Genomic DNA, 17,706 nt, shown 5'->3' with positions numbered 1-17,706 from the left:
ACAAAAATCCTGTCCTTGGCCTCTCAGATATGGTGGTCCAAATTAGCGGGTGTCTCTTATGTAAGTGACATTTTGTCCCAATTGCTCTTTTATGAATTGGGGACAATGCGGTCCCCTCTTGTACCAGTGCTGTCAGGAAAATTAGTCCATCAGTGTTTATAAAGCAGTTGTCTCCTGCAGTGCTAAGCACTTTAGAAAAGCCATGAAGAACTGAATAGCTCTGTCCTCAGAGCAGGCTTTGAGTAGCATGCAGTAAGCAGGAGCCTAGGGCTGCATACTGAACAATAAGGAAAAGCCAAAATATTGAATAATCCGCTCATTAATGAACAGTGTTGATCCTGTGCTCAGAATAAAGCAAGAGCCCTGTGGAAAAACAGCCTGTGCTCCTGTAGTTAAAGGCTGTGTCATAATAATGACAGACACAGGGCTGAATGAAGGTTGTATGTATCTGTGCAGCTGTGGCATATCCAAACTTCAAAGAGCTCAACTTTGTGACATTAAGGTTGGCTCCTTTGACTGCAGCTTTCTGTGTGTAATAGGTCTGATAGTAAGAGCCGAACCATCTTTTGGGGGTGTTCATATAATGACGGTCTACAGGGAATATGACACTCCTTTCCTCTTGCCTGAAGGTAAGTTAAGCAAGACCGCCAGCTTCATCTGCCAAGAAGTATATGAAATATATGTTGTAATGTGGGGGAATGTCATTCTACAGCAGCTGGAGTATTCACTAATAATTGTGGGGTGTGTTGTGTATCAGATTAGTGGCATAGTCTGAGGAGGGGCAGAAGTGGAAACAGAAGTATAATTCAAGATGAGCCGTGTCTCCAGAAATGCTTACATGTATATTAGCTGTTTTCTGTGAACCACTGTGACGAGTTTACCTTATCTCCACCCAACCTCCACCTCCAAGAACGTAGCATGACAAAGAAATACAAATAGTTAGAAGAAGGTCTGCCTGTCTGAAGGGAAAGGTTTGTAAGGTGACAGGATTAGGGCGTTGTGTGGAAGTGTCAGGCAGCCTGGGCAGGAGGGCCTAGAGGAGCTTGACATGTTGACAGCACTCACAGAGGTGGGAGTGCAGTAAACTAAGCACATGTGAAGTTAAAATTCTCTTTCTCAGTGGTTTACAGCTTGTGATCAATGAATTGCAGGTGGCTTTTGGACTACAGCGGAAAGGAAAGTTCATATAATACTGCATTATGGTCTATGTATGTGAAATTTCTGAAGGGTCAATGCCTACAGCGGAAATTTTTTGGGATCCAAAAGTTGGAAAAAACCCACTGTCTGCTCTGTTCCTCTCATTAAGTCAATGATATGTTTGGTTTTGAAAAGGCCAAACAATGAATCAGGCTTTAAAATGGAAGAACTGTAGGTGTTCTCAGTAACTTGCTTAAAGCATCTGGGTGCGCAAGATTGATGTGCCAGTGTGACTCAGCATGCAGCTGGGAGTGGGAGTCCCGAGAACACCTTCCAGGGGCTGGACAAGTGAGACCTGTTCCTGCAGAGCGTTCGCTCAGAGAGATCCACACATGGGGCCAGACATGCGCTTCCTATGGGAGAACTTTGCTGACCTGTGACTTGCCTCCCAGGGGATGTGCTGGAAACCCTGTCCCTTGAAAAACTGAAAATTGGACTAGGCACCATGCAGGAAAACGTGCAGGGGGGGGATGAGTCCTATGCTAGCCACAGGGATGAGCTACGCTAGTGATAGGCTCTTACCATCTTACATCCCAGGCACACTCACAGGGCATGATTCTCCTAACTGCGGGATGGGTTTTTATTTCCAGCATTCTCTTCATGCCCAGCAATCTTTCTGGCTTTACTGAGGACCAGAGGTGTGTAGGGAGAGTTAAATACTGGAATTGAGATATATCCTGAAGATCAGAGAAGGGAGTGTGCCCGTGTCAGGTGGGGATACGTGTTCTCCTTAGTGCGTGTGTCTGTAACGCCTATTACCAGCTCTGAGAAATGCATGTATTCATCAGAAGGAGAAAATATCCTTTTGTGTTTATTCTTATTTAACATTGTTTACACAGAAAATGGAGAAACATATCTTTAACCGTCATGTACTATTTAAAATTATGTCAGTACACCATGCAGTGCTCATTCTGTAAACATCTACTCCACCATGTGGTCTCTGGGAGCTAATGCTGTTCTGCTCTGTATGGCCACTTGTGTTCTGCCTGGAGCACACTGCAGTGGTTATGTTAAATAGCCTTTGTGAAGGTTTCCAGAGCTCTAAATTAAAAATGCAGAAAGCTGGGGAGGGGGAGAGTGAGTTGGGAGGGGGGATTCTTTGTAGCTGGAGTGTTAGGATGTCTTGCCACCTAATTGCCTTATAACATGTGGGCTTGAATGAATCCTTTTTAATGAATAATAGGCAAATGCATAAATCGCAAACCCCAAGCACCCAAACGGTGAAATGGACACTAATGAAGACTCTGCCTTCGACGGCAGGTGTAGAGTTGATTTGTAAAATGTCGTGAATATAACAGGTTTAAAATGATATATTTATTAAAAGAAGCAAGTCTTCCATGTGTTCCCCTTGTATTCACTCTCTCATACTGCACACCTACTCTTCCTGCATGATATTGCAGGCTGCAGTCTCACAGCAGTTTCTTGCTATAACTCTTGCTTCGAAGAAGTGCAACAATAGAGACCAATTACCCTCTGTCTCCACTCTTATTGCAATAAGCCTGAGGAAAAAAAAAGTGAGTGCACCCCCTCCTCCCACAACCTTTTCAATTTCAAATCCTAACCCTGTTGGTAGTGCCATTTGTGGATTTGAACTCCCTGGCTTTGTGTGCAGTATTATCTGGAGATTCACCTGGTACTGATCCAATGAACCAACGCAACCTTACAAAGCTGAAGGGAAGAGTGTAGAGTTCTCTTTGTAATAAATCATATGCCATGAAAAAGGATTTCTTTAACTCCTTTCCTCCATTATTCTCCGTATCTCACCTTGTGGAAATGGGTCTGTTAGTCAGAGACTTAGACTCACATAGTAGGAAAAACGAACAGGAGAGGGAGAACTGAAGTGAAAGGAAGACAGAGTTCCTGGAGGTTTCTATAACTTGGAGATTCCAGAAAGAAGAGGCACAACTTGAAAGAATAGGAAGCAGCCCTAAAAATAAACCCAGCATAGGCCTTGGTACTAAACCTTCCTCAGTTCTAGAAAGGGACAAGGATGTTTTCATTAAAGCAGCTGCATAAGAAATCCTTAAAACCAGTGATGAGTTAAGCCCCGAGAGGCAGGGAGGTTCTGTCCAGATAATTGCCCAGCAAGCTGAATGCTGGTCTGTACGTCTTTGGTTTTACTGAGTTGAGCTGGTAACCTCTTGAGATCTGGCTGTCTCCCAAGTAGGGAGGGATGAATACTGCAAAATGTTTCAGTTTCCATTTCAGTTTTGAAACTCATTTGCTTTGACTGAATTTGCACTCTGTTTATGTAAATTTATAAACACTGTAATAAATTTATCTACTTATAGAAAACAGAAATTTTAGAAAAAGGCTGGAGAACATTTGTGAAATGCCAATTATAATTCAACAAGTATAATCACAGAACCTGATTTAAATGTACATTCAATCACAAAGCAGAAACATAGTATGTGGTCTGTATATCTAGCAAACCCTAAGAAGCATAACCCAAAATTCAAACAATTGTTAGTGGCTTCAATATTTTAAATTACATACATGTCATTTTTTGTGGCGGCAATGACTATTTGACACACAATCCAGGATTTCACAATATGAATGAAGACCACAATCAGGTAACAGTAGCAGCTTGCTACTTTTCTTGCTGTAGAAAGCTCATCTACTTCTGATAATACTTTTTTCTAACCTATGAGAGTCTGTGCCAACACGTCACTCTTATCTGGCTCCATGTCAATATTACCTGCCACATTTATAAGATCATTCGTGGGCATGGCCATTAAACCTCATGGAATGGGGTATTCTCCAGTGCCCTTAATCTGGAAACGTTCACCTGCTCCAGCCCTCACTAATTTTGAAGCTGCTTTTGTCTTCCCTTGCACCTCTTGGAGTATGTAATGTGTCCTGTTTTGGTCTTTTCCATATCCCCTTTCAAAGATCATCCTTAAACAGTCCTTTGATATAATTTAGGCTTTTTTCCCCTTGTTAATTTTGTACTGAACACATTAGTTTATTTACTGCACAAAATAAACTTAATCTCTATAAGACAGATTTGGAGGCCCTTTCTAAATTTGGGGAACACTTACAGTCACATGAGGAACCATACTGAAGCCAATGACAACACTTGCAGTCTGAGTAAGAAAGCTGGTCTTAAATATTAAAAGATCCTGTATTATATTGGAACACAGTTGTTTTCTATTGTAGAGCTGCTGTTTCCAGAGAATACCTACATTTCTACTTTGCCTACCCAGTGCTTGAAGCAGCAGGTAAACAGTTAAGCAATGGAAGTAGCGAGCATGTACTAGAAATGGGCTGGTTTAAGATGGTAGGGGGAATTAAAAAGCAGTGCAAGATGCAATTTTTAAGTTATCCTGTTCAAGTTCTTGCACTGGAGGTATTAGTCACAAGGGAGATTGCATCATCTGGGAGCAAGAGAATATAATGAATGCAGGATCTGTAATAGGCATGTGGGAGACTCTTACCGTATGTTTTGGTCATGTCCTGATATACGTGAGCTTTGGGAGACAGTTCTACATGTAATAGAGTCAATAATCAAATCTGTAGTACCAAGGAACACAACTTGATGTTTCCTTAGAGAGACCACAAGTTTGCAACAGATGAATAAAGAGAGAATGTGGTAGATACAAATTTGTCTTTAGGCAAAAAGGAAAGAAAAAAGACTTAAAAACGGGGCGGGGGGGGGAAAGAAAATTTTACACTGTTCCCAGACTGGAAAGAAATAGCAATGCCTACATCAGAAATTTAATTAATTGTTGTTACATTGATAAAGATGTGATATACCACATCAAAGACTAGCTAAATGATATTTGGAAATTAATTTGGGTTCCTATTAAATAGAGCTCAGAGGAGCTTCCCAAATGACTAACTTGTTTGTCAAGCATTGATTCCTTCTGTTTATAAAGTCTTCTCAAGTAAAGACAACTATTTTCAACTGTTCTTGTTGCTTGAAATGAACTATGAGATTCATCACTAACCAGACATTCATGGCAAATTCAAATATTGCAAATCACAATGCCTTAGTATCTTACAGAAATTAGATATTGCTTACTTCTGTTCCCTATAGGGATGACTTATATAAACTTATCTAAAAAGTCCCAAACCCCAAATTTAATATTGACAATACATGTTTGAATTTAAAATTTGCTTTTGGTGCTCTGTAGCTTGGCCACTTCAATGTGCTTTGGAGATGAACATAATGGAATCAAAATATGCTTGTTTTCTGTAGTGTTATTAGTTTTAAATATTCTTAAACCAAAATGTAAATGGGACACATTAACCATACAAGGGGATACAATTTCCAGTTCTGATCTCCTAAGAAAGTTATCCTGTAGAGTGAGCATGCTGTTTTCTTGGGAACTGTGCCAAAATACAGTAAAAGTAATGATGATCACCACCGTTTCTGTGTCTGTTAAATGAAAAACTCATTCCTGTGATTCTGCTCTTATACCACTTTTATCCCAGTGTAATTCCACCTATGTCTCTGGAAGTACTTCTGATTTTATATTAATGTCTGTGAGTTCAAAAGAAGATAGGATTTAGTAGAACTGAGTGGAGAGAGTTTACGTGAAGACAAAAAAAAAAAAAGAGAGAGAGAATAATCTTATATGATGTGGTTTGCTTTATAGTGGGATGGAGACAACTTTCAGAGTTGTCTGTGGAATTGTAGCTGTTGGAGTGTCCAGAGAAGAAATCCATCTGTTCTCTAGACAAGCAGACAAGTGACCACCAAGACAAGGAAGTAGCTTTCTCCACCACAGCGAGCCATCCGGCTCATCTGTACACCAAGTCAGCAGTGATGGAGGTGCAGAGCTGGCATGTGGGTGTTTGAACTCCCAGACAGCCTGATGGTTGGGTTGTTTAAGGCCAAGGAGCAAGGCAGCTCCTGCCTGCTTAGCTTCACGTAAGAATTTTTACAGAAGAATGTCCTGTTAACTTTGTATTTTTTGGCTCATAGGAAAATATTAATTCATAATTTTTGGAAATGAATTTAATCTTCTGGTTTCATCCCCTCACTTTTCTTAGCATTTCACCTCTCTGTCTTAGTTTTTATTTGGGTTTGGTACGTGCAATCATTTGTTTCAGCTGTTAGAGAAGTGAGGCATTTTCCTTTCTTTTTGCCAATTAAACTTATGTTTTTTGGTCATCAGATTCTTAGAATTTTTGTCAAAGGATAGCACTATTGGAGCACATCTCTATTGTTTGCATAGGTGTGTTGAAAAGATTAAGGCTGAACAGACATTCTCATAATAGACGAGGGATCAATGAAAGCTCTTCTCTTCTCAAGAAGCTTTAACGCTTAGCAGTGAGGTTGTTTTTTTTTTTTGTTTTAAATATAGAGGAAGTTGCATCTCTGCCTGGGCTTTTATTATTTGTGTGATCTTTCATAGAATTCCTGAGCAAGATCTACCCAAGATCCATTGGTCCCAAGCTCAGCTTGAGACAACAGAAGGGACTTCTCTCCCTGCTTGTATCAGTGGCCACAGATTGTCTAGGTGATCTCTGCAGTAAGCAAGACACATGATTTCCCCCTCCTATTTGTGCCACTTCCAGCTTTTTAATTTCTTCTGTGTTCACTCTGCCAACAGCCCATTGAGTTTCAATATGACTTCACAAAGAATGGGATATTACTCTGTGGGACTGGGAGCAGCAGAATCAAACTCAAGACAATGTACTGAGAGGGGTATGAGTCAGGGCAGGAAGGAGAAGCCAAGGTGGCATACATGCTTCAATACCCACAAGATTTGATGGCCAATAAGCATTTTAACTTAGTGTCTTTGCTGGGTAACTTTTGTGTAGGCAATTGCAGGAGGGGAAGAGACTGAGGCCCTGGGTTAGTGGAACAGTTACATTCATGCTTTAAATCCCTTAAGCACATACTTAATAGCCATTGATTTCAATGCTCTTAACAGCTTTGCTGAGTCAAGGCCTGACTGAGGGCAAGTAAATGCCTGGTGATGCAGTTTATGAATCATCCTCATAGCTATAGACCCCCAGCTAGAGCATTGAAGAGAAGGGAACCTTGAAGGCCAAGCAGGCTCTTCCAGCGCCAGCGTGGCAAGCTGGCAAAAGGCAAAGGATAGAGTGAGCATATGTATTGTGGAGGGGAAGAAGGCTGAATGACCAAAGATGTGTCAGTCGATACTCTGCTGTTCACATTATTTCTAAAAGTGGTCATTGCTGCAGGCTTTCCTCGTCCTTGGGGGAGCATTTGCTTTTGTTTTTTCCATGAGAATAACTTGTTTAAATACATAAGCTGCAGAATATAGCCCTAATTCTGCAGCTGAAGCCAGACGAGGCTGCAGCTCATATATGTCCTTTGTGTATGTTGTATTTTTGTGTGTGCAGGTGCTCCCTGATGGGGTTTGATTTAAACCGGCACTGGGCAAATCCATCTCCTTGGGCTCATCCTACACTGCACGGAGTGAAACAGCTCATCATTGAGATGTACAACAATCCGGTGAGTGGGGAAAGGTGATGCCAGAACAGCCACTTGCTAAGGTACTGACTCTCTCCCTCTGCAGGGTTATGCAAGATGCCAGTAACTCCGATGTGGCTTAATCCAGTGGCAAACCAAAATAAGAGAGCAGTAATCAAACACCACCCCACTGCATGAGATCAGGGAACATTTGTGTCTTTTGTCATAGGAAGCATCAGAGTGGAGAGAGCAAGTGAAATGAAGTTCAGCTCAGATTAAATATGGAATAATTCTGAAAGCAGGGTCTAAATTCAATTGAGCTGCTCTCATGATGTCCTGAGCTGGATTCAAAACAGCAGGCCCCCCAAATTGCATTACTGAATGGCATTGATGTTTAATCCAGAGCTCCTGCAGGGGTTGCTACGTAGCGTGCAGAGCAGGAGGGGGATAATATTTGCAAATATTATATAAACACACACGCACACACTCATGCTCACTCGGAGAAGCAGAGGTGTTCTTGAAGGTGAAATCTTAGCTAATCAGAGGAGATGGATTGCAGAGAATATGGAGAAGAGGAGTGGGAGGGAGGCAGACAGCTATTGAATGTTTGACATCAAAGCGCAAAAGGATTATTGAACATGGCACCTAAGAAAAACTGCTGAACAAAGATGGAGATGGGTAGGAAAAAATCACTACCAAAAAATAAGAGGAGATTTTATAGATGATTATATTTTCTGTATGGAATTCCTAGTATTCGTCCTTTCTTTTTACTTCCTATTATGGAGAGGGCATTTGGATCTTTAATTCCCTGAAGTTTTGCCAAATTTTTTTTTTTTTTTCTTTCTGTTAGTGTGAAAAAGGACCTGGTTTGCCTTGCTAATAAAGAAAGAGGTTTCTTATCCCTGGCTACATCATGTGTAGGATAAGAGCTCCTTTAATTTAACTCCTGGTTCTCCCAGTGCATCTTAATTGGACTTTTTATCTTCCAGCTAGTAGTAATACTGGTACAGAAGGGGTTTTAGGTACAAGGAAGATAGGTTAATGGATAAGGTCCTTACATATGGAGTGGAATCCAATTGCATGGAAAATATTTTCTTAGACTATTAATTGTTGGCACAGAATTTGTCTTTCTGTTCTGTTTGTGCAGCACCTAGCATTGTGCCTGTAACCAAGACTCCTAAGCCCTGCTGTATTAGAGTGATGATGATGGAAAGTAAAGAAAGGAGCTTTACAGCCAGCCTGGTCTTTCCTCTGTTTCCTACCCCAAATAGCAAGACAGTTGTCCTTCTAGATGATGGAGAGAGAGTGCAGGCTGCTTTGTTTAAGAAGAAAGTTTTGTTTTTTCAAGGATAAAGAGGTCCTTAAACATTACAAGAAAGTTGGGTGTAGGGGAATGCTTCTAGCTCGTAAAGGAACAAATTCTGGCACTATTAAAAGTCACTGTCAGTAAAATAAAGCTATTCTTAGGGGGAAAAAAATTCTTTTCAGCTTTGTCCCATTTCTGGGAAGCTTTGAAAAGCTGGTAGTTTCCAGGTGCCCTATGTGTGAAGAAAGAATTTATTTGCTGTGGTGGCTAAAATGAAAAATCAAAAGAAATATTTGGTCAGACTTGGTCTGAAATGGAAATCTTTTTTTTCCTCCATGTCTCTGTTTCCCACCCCTCCCCACTGATCAACGTGAGATGAACCAGTTCCAGTCCATTTCCTTCCAAGAGAAAGAAAAAGGAGCCTTTCAAACACAAATGCAACATTTCATTTTCAGGGTTATTTAATTTTTTTTAAAAATACTATTTAGGAATCTTTTTTTGGATTAAACTACCAGCAAAGTTCAGGTGGCTCTTCAGAGTTTCATTTCTCAGTGAATTAGCTGCTCACCAAAAAACCTTCTTGTCTGGTTTTATCATCCCCTAGTCAATACCAGCCTTTCTGACAGTTTTACAGACCCTCAGCAATACAATGCGGTATAAAGGATTATTGTTTTTTTCAGGCCATACCAGATTCTTAGTCCCTCTGATCCAAGTAATATTTGTATGAAAAGACCATATCTGGAACAAAAGGGGAAACCATGCCAGCTGCCTCAGAGAGAGGGCATGGGATGTACGTGTGCCATCCTGCTTTAGCAATGACTGGTTTTATTAAGTACTTGAGATAAAAACCCCACCCCTCCCCTCCTGACAGAGTGCCAAAATAAAAACCTGCTTTGAATCACTTCAGGCTTTTAGTACTGACCAGGTGCAGAGTGTAACTTTTAGATGAGGAACACATGATAGATGGTTGGCTGCATGCGTAGGTGAACCAGTTGCAGAGGGGCTGTTGTCAAACTGCGACAGATCAGGGATTATGCATTTGAACATGTCTGTTCTGTCACCCTCTTCTCACCTGAAGTCTCCCCACACTGGGGAATAGGAAATGAAATAAAATGCAAAGTAAGGTTCCCTGCAAAATAATGTAATAAAAAAATAACCTTCATCCCTCCCATTCTAGACAAGATCTGCCATGAGGAGCTGCCCACAAGAGATTGGATTGTTTAAAACAGAGGAAGTTCAGCTTCATGTTGCTCTTGCAGAATGGCTCAGTGCAGGCCTTTTAGATGTATTCATTCCCTTAAATCATTTAAGGAAAATTAGCTGCCATAAGAGCATAAAACCACATATTAAATATTGCTGTATAGGAGGATTTTTCTTCTGCTGCTGCAGTATGGAAGATAAGCTGTTTCCTTTGAAAAAATTTCATTCTGCGGTGGGGAGGATCACTGACATAGAAATAAGTGAAGTGGGTATGAGGCGCACACAATGCCATAGCTACAGTGATTCCAGCACTGAGTGGTTCAAGACTAAGTGTTTACTGTAGCTACTGTGTAAATATAAACCAAAGCACCTGTGGTTCTCTGTTCTTCTGGGTTTTACAAAGTGCACTTATTTTATTTTTAAAGTGTTTCAAATTTCATAATGACCATATCATCTTTAGGAGTGAGTGGATGAGTCAAGAAATGGGAGAATGATAGGCAGCTTTTGATCTCCATGTCACTGATTTTGAAACAATCAACCCCTGATGGTATGTCACCGTCATTGTGTTGGCCTATGTGAAGTGAGGGGATATTCTCGGCTGTTTCTAGTGGTGTCAGTCTTGCAGATGAGACTCAAGTGACAGACTTGCTCTTCTAGATCATGTGTTGTTGGCTGAAGATATTTCTGTTCTTAAGTACCTTTCCCTGCCCATATGCCAGACATCACTGCCTTCACACCTCTCCACCAGATGATTCATGTAGATGGTTCCCTGTCCATGCTGGAGCAGGTTAGCGGAATTACCTCAGAGCATGAACGTATTGTTTAAACCAACTCAGCTGACTTTTTTCTGAAGTACATCAAAGGATGTTCATATGAGCTGTTCCAACAGCTGAACTGTGGGGCCAGGAAGTTCTGCTTGGGCATGATAACACACTTCATGCAGAGAGCTGTTTGGAGAACAAATGTCTAGGTAAGGAATCTAGTAAAGCATATATGCGCAGCTAGATTTAAACACCTGAACAATCTGACTGAGTTCAGCAGTGTTCCTTGTGTGCTTACAGTTAAGCAGGTGCTTAAATGTTTTGGACTGGGGATCAAGTGCTCAGCACTGGCAAGCTCAGGATATGGATGGTCTGTGGAGATCAAACAGTCGTTATCTCTGGGATAACATGAAGCCTCAGAGACAGAGAGAGCAGTAGAACTGCTCGATTGTTGGACAGGTTTCGTCTGGCCATCCAGCACTTTTCCTGACAAGCAAATGCACTCTTTAAAACGGATTTAATGAATGAACTTAGGTAGCGTGTTCAGTGTCAGCTCAGTCCCCTTGAGTATGTGCATTGTGATATGGTCTTTAATCATAGGGGCTCGTGTTATTCTCTCAGCTAGACCCCTGCCTCACTGAGTTCTCCAAATGGAAAACTTTCACATAATAAGCAGCTATTCAGCGTTTTGTTTTAGCTTTAGTGTTCATTGTGCAGCCCTGTCCTGTATTTACTGTGCGCTATTCAGGTCCTGCTCTGAGGATGGAATTGTTAATCTCCTCGTGGGCTTTTTTGTTTTGCTCGTTGCTATACCCTGGGAGCATTTCAGAAGCGTTAATTATTTTTGGGGGACCCCTGTGAGAGACAAATACATTATCCTTGTATGGATAGGAAACAGAGGCAAAGACAGTTATGATCAGAAGTACCTACTCATTTGAGATAGATAATTTAAGATGCTTGGGATCAGATTTCTTTCATGTCATTCACCAAGGCTTGATAAGTTCACTGTCTCGTTTCTACTCCTTCCTTCCCCAAGGAAGATTGGAATAGACTATTTCTGTCATTTGGAGTTCTTAGGACCTAGAAGACAAGGAATAGGCAGCAACGGACTGCTTGGGAAGAATCTGTTTCAAGTGATTTGCCCCCCCCAAATGAAAATGCAGAGATGGGATGCAGTGCTCCCAGGCACTCTCATTGCAACACTGTACTTTGTCTTCTTGCATCCATCTTTCTTCTCTTCTGCCTGTTTTCCGCCTCCTGTTGTCACTGAAGCTGGAGTCCTACATGCAAATGATTACTATGTTAGACACTGTTCACCTTGTGCCCTGAGTGAGCTGGAGACCTGATGAAAAACAACAAAAAACCACCCACTTGGGGTGTGCTCATTAATTATCATCTCCTTTGTCATGCACACATATATCAAAGTCTTAAATTATTTCTGCATAGGCAACTTTTCTGTTTCCACTCCTGACTTTGGAGTGCCTGATGTTGCAGCCTTTACATACTTTTAATACTATTCTGGGTGAAAGTTTTCATTGATTCAAAGCATACAGCTGAAATGAAGCCCCAGCGTGCTGAAATCTGAGTCATCTGCTGGGCTGAAACCTTTAGATCCACCACACAGATGACATCTGCCACAAAAGCTGATGAATTAACTGATAGAGTATGGCAATCTGCTATTGCTGTGGACTGGTGTGAGGGAAGGAAAGAGACACTTCGCCTGTGGGCTTTGTGTGTATCTGCTGACAACAGAATTAATAATAAGAAAGGATGAGTAAACGTAATACTGCAGGCATGGGCGGGGGGATATTTAAGGCTGAATGACACCTTTTATGTTTTTGAGAAGGTTTTTTTAAGATCCCACATGCAGGCTTAGACTTGAACAAAAGCATACGTTTCCAATCTTCCTGTCTCTGAGGAGGCCTTGTTTTCAATCCAGGTAGGCTTGGGTGTGCAAGCAGTAAGATGAATTAACTACATTCAGGTAGAGCAGGAGCAGGACCTGAATAGCGCACAGTAAATACAGGACAGGGCTGCACAATGAACACTGAAGCTAAAACAAAACTACAGATGAATTAACGTTTGTCTGATAAGTCAACGTAAATCTGGATTCTTCAGCAGATGACTACATTCCTCTGCATAAAGAGAATATATCTACTTCCTTCCAAACATACTGAACATACACTGTTCTGGTTCTGTTATCATCTATCTCTAGACCCTTCTTTAGAGGCAGATGGATATCCTTCATTAGGGTTGGCTCCCCTCAGTACATCATGCACCTTCACTACTTCAGGAAGACAGTAGAGATACCTTGGCCTGGGGAAAAGGCCTGAGCTGACCTCTGAGTTCCAGTCTGTTGCTTTCTCTGCTGATAAACCCAGATACTAGAAAGCAGGTGAGGTTGAATGTTGAGTGGTGTGTGAAGCAGATTAGCATAGCCAGTTGAAGGGAAACACATTCTCTCTCTGACAATCTGTAACTCATTAGAGTTGATTGTATTACTTAGCAAAGTGGTTTCTCTAGATTTTCTCATCATCATTGCCAAAGAGTACAGGCTCAACCCTCCCCTGTGCTCACAGACTTTCTTTTCACCTGTTTTTCCCATTCTGGTACTGATCTCTGTTCATCCCTGTCAGGAGATTACACATGTTCTTACCACTCTAGACCACTCCCCATCTCTTTCAAAGATGCAATTCAGATGTTAATGTTTGACATAGGCCCTTAGTTGCTGCCCTTCTGCATGCTGCTCTGACTGACTGGTGTTGTCTTCAGACACTGTTTAGACTGGTGAAAGTCAATGCTGTTGTTCAGCCTACTTCTTTTCTAGGTCTTCAGTAGCAGCACCTAAAGCGTACTATCAAGGACAGTAGTTTTGACTGTGCAGGAGCCATGTTCAAAGTGTGGCGATGTGGGAGTGCTCCATGTGCTGCACATCCGTCCTGCAACTTTCTTCATTATCCTGAACTTTTGTAGTGATGAAAATCAGGATTTTTTTTTTTTCTAGTGTCCCTGGTTATAAAGGCAGTGCCATATTTTGAGGGAAGCATTCTTGTTCCATGGAAAACTAGGTCACACAATGAAGACTTAGAAACCTGTAACTGATATTTTACAGCTTGCAACTATCCCTAATAGCAGCATTGCTTTAGTGAGCTCCCATCCTCTCTGCCTTTGGCAGTGCTACATTCTTCACCAGACAACTCCCCATTAAGAAAAATGCAGCTGGTCTCCAAGATGCATGTACTTTGCTGGAGCATGACATAAATTTTATTTTTGTCAGTCCTGCAAATTGTGTCAATCTTAGAGACTCTACTTCCACTCGTCTTGTGAAATGATGTTATTAGTATTATCATCAATGTGATACCAGATAGTTGACAAATAAAGTATAATAACAGATTTTGCAAGAGTTTCACATCAAAATTGTACACTTAGGCTTCTTATACTATAACCCCACAAGTAGTATTATCTAATTCAACATTTGAATGACTGGAAGCAATTGTTTTCTGTTCAAAAATTCTTCTTTTCCCTCATCATCTCCCCTGCTCCTCTAATAAATTGGAACAGCAAAGTGGAATATGTTTCACTGGAAAATTATAAGCTGGTTCTTGTTCCAGCTGAAGCCAGTTTGGATGTTAATAAATGTTTGGAAAGGCTGCGGTTTGGGGTTTGGTATTGCTCAGAAATCACTCAGAGCCAAACAAATCAGCTGAGGTCTGCATCATCTGGTATATGGAGTCATCACAGATTAATATAGGGTAATGAGATCTGTAGCATAACACGCTACCTGGCTGCATTGTGCTATTAGCAGAGCTCTTAGACTTCCTTCCCCAGCTAAACAACACAATAGTAATGAATAATCATTGTTAACACAATATTGAATCTTAACAACCTACTAGGAAGTGATGTTCAGATAGTCCCTCAGATATCCCGGGTTGTCATTTGTACCTGATGGTTTTCACTCAGACATCAAAACAGCTATCATCAGGCAACATTTTTTGCCAATAATTCTCAACCTAATATAGTGCATGTTATGAGTTCTTCTCAGGCAAAATGGCCAACATGCTGCCTCTTATTTCTCCCCTCCTGAAATTAGAAGAGATATTACCTCTTCTTATGCAGTATGCGTTCAACTATGATAACCCTGTGACTGCTTCCTGTGGTAATGTTTGTGTTTGTGCCAGTTTGTTGACATTGTAGAAATGCCCTGTACCACTTCTATCTTGCAAGTCCCTATTGACTGAAGTGTAACTTTTTAGTATTGCAAATATTGTTCTTATTTCAGTTCTCTGTTGAACAAAATGGTAGTAAGGGCAACCTTTGTTTCACTGTTGCTAGGGCATAATTTAACAATGTGATGTACAGATCAGTGTCTGATTCTGTAGCTTTTGCTAGTAGGTGCTTAGGATTTTGACTTTATTTCCCACTGTTGGGCTAGCATAGTAAGAGTTAGTAATGCTCTAGCTAACATTATATTTCATACAGACTGTTTAAAAGCATTCCCATTAAACTCTTCCCATTGTTAAATATGAATACATTGGGTATCTGCTGACAGAAATAAATGTGATGTGCATGATCAGTTTGTTGGCTGTGGTATTTTCTGATAAGCAATCTCGTGAGAGTGGGAATAACAGTTGAGAAGAATTCCGCAGTTTCTTTCACTCAATTTTAACAAATCTACTTCCACTTTGTTCTGGAGTAAACATTCTTTTTTGATCTACTAATGTTCTCTATTTCTGCTACGTAAAGCAGCTTCTGATCTTAGCGTCTTACTTCCCGTGGTCCTTTAAACACACACAATATTATGAGAAACTTGCTAGCCGCAGAGCTAGTTTGGCACTACAATAGATTATTTACAGGAGATGCTGGATTTTTACCACTGGAGGGTTTTATGACAGGTATTTATTGGGAAAGGTTTAGATAGAGTTAATTCCCTTTTGAGACAGTCGAATAGACTCAGTAACCTCTACAGATTCCCTTCACATCTCCAATTAATCTACGATCTTTGCCCCTTCTCTTTGATTTGTTTTCAACATGTAAACAGCCTACACGTATATCTTCGTATGTATAAATGTATATATAAAAGTGAATATGTAACTTCTGTGATAGCATCATTGGTAGGAATCATTGACACCGTTAGATGAAGTCCCACCTGGAACTGATCTCCTTCTTAAAGTGATAGTCATGGAAGGGGAGTGCTGCTCAGGCCACCCTCTGCTAATAGCTTTATTTTTTGCAAAGGCTCTGGGAATTACAAGCCGTGTTTCATCTAAACTAGACAGGCTTTTTGGTTGGTTTTGTTTTGTTTTGATCACACTGACATGTTCATAATCTAGCTCTGAATGATGCTCCACTATACTTCTGTCAAATACTCTAGACTCTCCAGGGAATGTGTCTACAGCTACCAATTTCTCTCTGTACTCAATGTGCTAATCGTATCACTGTAGTGGTAACCTCTGCCACAGGTTGTGGTTTCTTTGGTTGGTTGGTTGGTTGGGTTTTGTTGCTATCCCCATTTAGTAATGTTTGTATCTAGAATAGGAACAGTTTCAGCTAAAATTCATCTCCCAAAGAAGAGTGAAACATTCTAATCCCAGAGACTAAAGCCAAAATCTCCTCTGTTTCAACACAATGATGGTCAGCTTTTGTTAGTACCTAAGCTGCTGTTCTCCATTACACTCAAACACCTGCTTCAAGCACTGTAGACAAATTAGTGTGTGGTTCACTATAATATATCTAGATAAGTACCCCTTTAGTTAACTCTTTCAGTTTCTCAAATGTATTAATATTTGCATCCTGTGACTTGGGGTATCTGCAGTAGCATTTGCAGGTTGCTGCTCTAAACATCTAAATCAGGCACACATTTGGTTTTTTTCTGTAGTTCGCCATTCTAAGAAACCTTTGTATTGCTGTTTTTTGTTTGGGGCAGACATGTTAGTTATGACCTCCACTTTGCAGTGATCTACTGTACACCTTACCTTTTCTTCCAGGTGTTCTATTGCTATTACATGGAACTTGCGTTGTTGCTTTCTTAGTTTTAGCTCAGCAGCTCTGTCTCTTTCCACAGCTCTTTAGGGCCTGTAGTCAAACTCCTCTCTTTTACCTTGGATCAAAATATTATCCATCAAAGCTTTAGTATCCTCTCTACCATCAAAACATGGTTGTATTTTCCTGGGACATGCCTAGGGGGCTGAACACAACTCAAATATCCCTCTGAGGAAATAGTGACTCCTAAAATAGTTTTTTGAAGATGTACAGCCATGTTCTCTATTTTTCTAGGGGCATCTGCCAGCACCCTGCTGGTGAATCAGAGCCATCTCTACAAAGAATTTACCCCTTGTCAATGGAGGAAAATATTCCCTTTATATAATACACACTTTTTTTTTTGGTCTGAGTGTACAAGTGTGGCTCGATATGGATTCTTTTCTCGCTCTCTTGCATCTTTTTTCTGATTCTACTTTCTGTGATTCTTACAGCTGTGATGTTATCAAATTCCTCTTTTAGTATCTGCATTGGGGAGAGAGGCTTCTTTTTTTATTTTAGGTAGCATTAATCAGGGAGTGGCTGACATGTTCAGTGCTGCATTGAGAGTTTCCCTGAGTCTGGGAGATTGTTTAAGCTCCTCCTCAGTAATTGTGGTTTCATGTTTCTCCTCCCTTTCTCTGTTTTTCAGTGAGACACAGGGTTTGAGATTTTTTTTTTTTTTACCCACTGATGAAAAATTCCTCCTTTGCTTCTGCTCCTCCCCCAAGTTCTTCTATAAACCGGGTCAGAGTCAAGGTCACTGACAAGTTTGCTTCAGTCAATGGTTGCATTTGAACTGATGAGCATTGAGAAGAACGAGCTCCTGAGCGATA

General features: G+C 40.8%; 1 protein-coding gene across 1 annotated transcript in view; it reads left to right on the top strand.

The window, feature by feature from the left end:
* AGBL4 (ATP/GTP binding protein-like 4) overlaps positions 1-17,706 on the top strand; it is a gene marked incomplete at its 3' end in the record, with an annotated part of 877,516 nt that overhangs the window by 796,794 nt on the left and 63,016 nt on the right. Inside the window, exon 8 of the mRNA XM_009318724.1 lies at positions 7,519-7,630. Coding sequence (XP_009316999.1) covers positions 7,519-7,630 — 112 coding nt within the window. The remainder of the gene's footprint in view (positions 1-7,518; positions 7,631-17,706) is intronic.

The sequence above is a fragment of the Pygoscelis adeliae genome, unplaced genomic scaffold (genome assembly GCF_000699105.1).
Source record: "Pygoscelis adeliae isolate BGI_AS28 unplaced genomic scaffold, ASM69910v1 Scaffold82, whole genome shotgun sequence".
Classification (NCBI taxonomy): domain Eukaryota; kingdom Metazoa; phylum Chordata; class Aves; order Sphenisciformes; family Spheniscidae; genus Pygoscelis; species Pygoscelis adeliae.
Note: the sequence above shows the minus strand (reverse complement) of the source record. Positions and strands in the feature narration are given on the sequence as shown.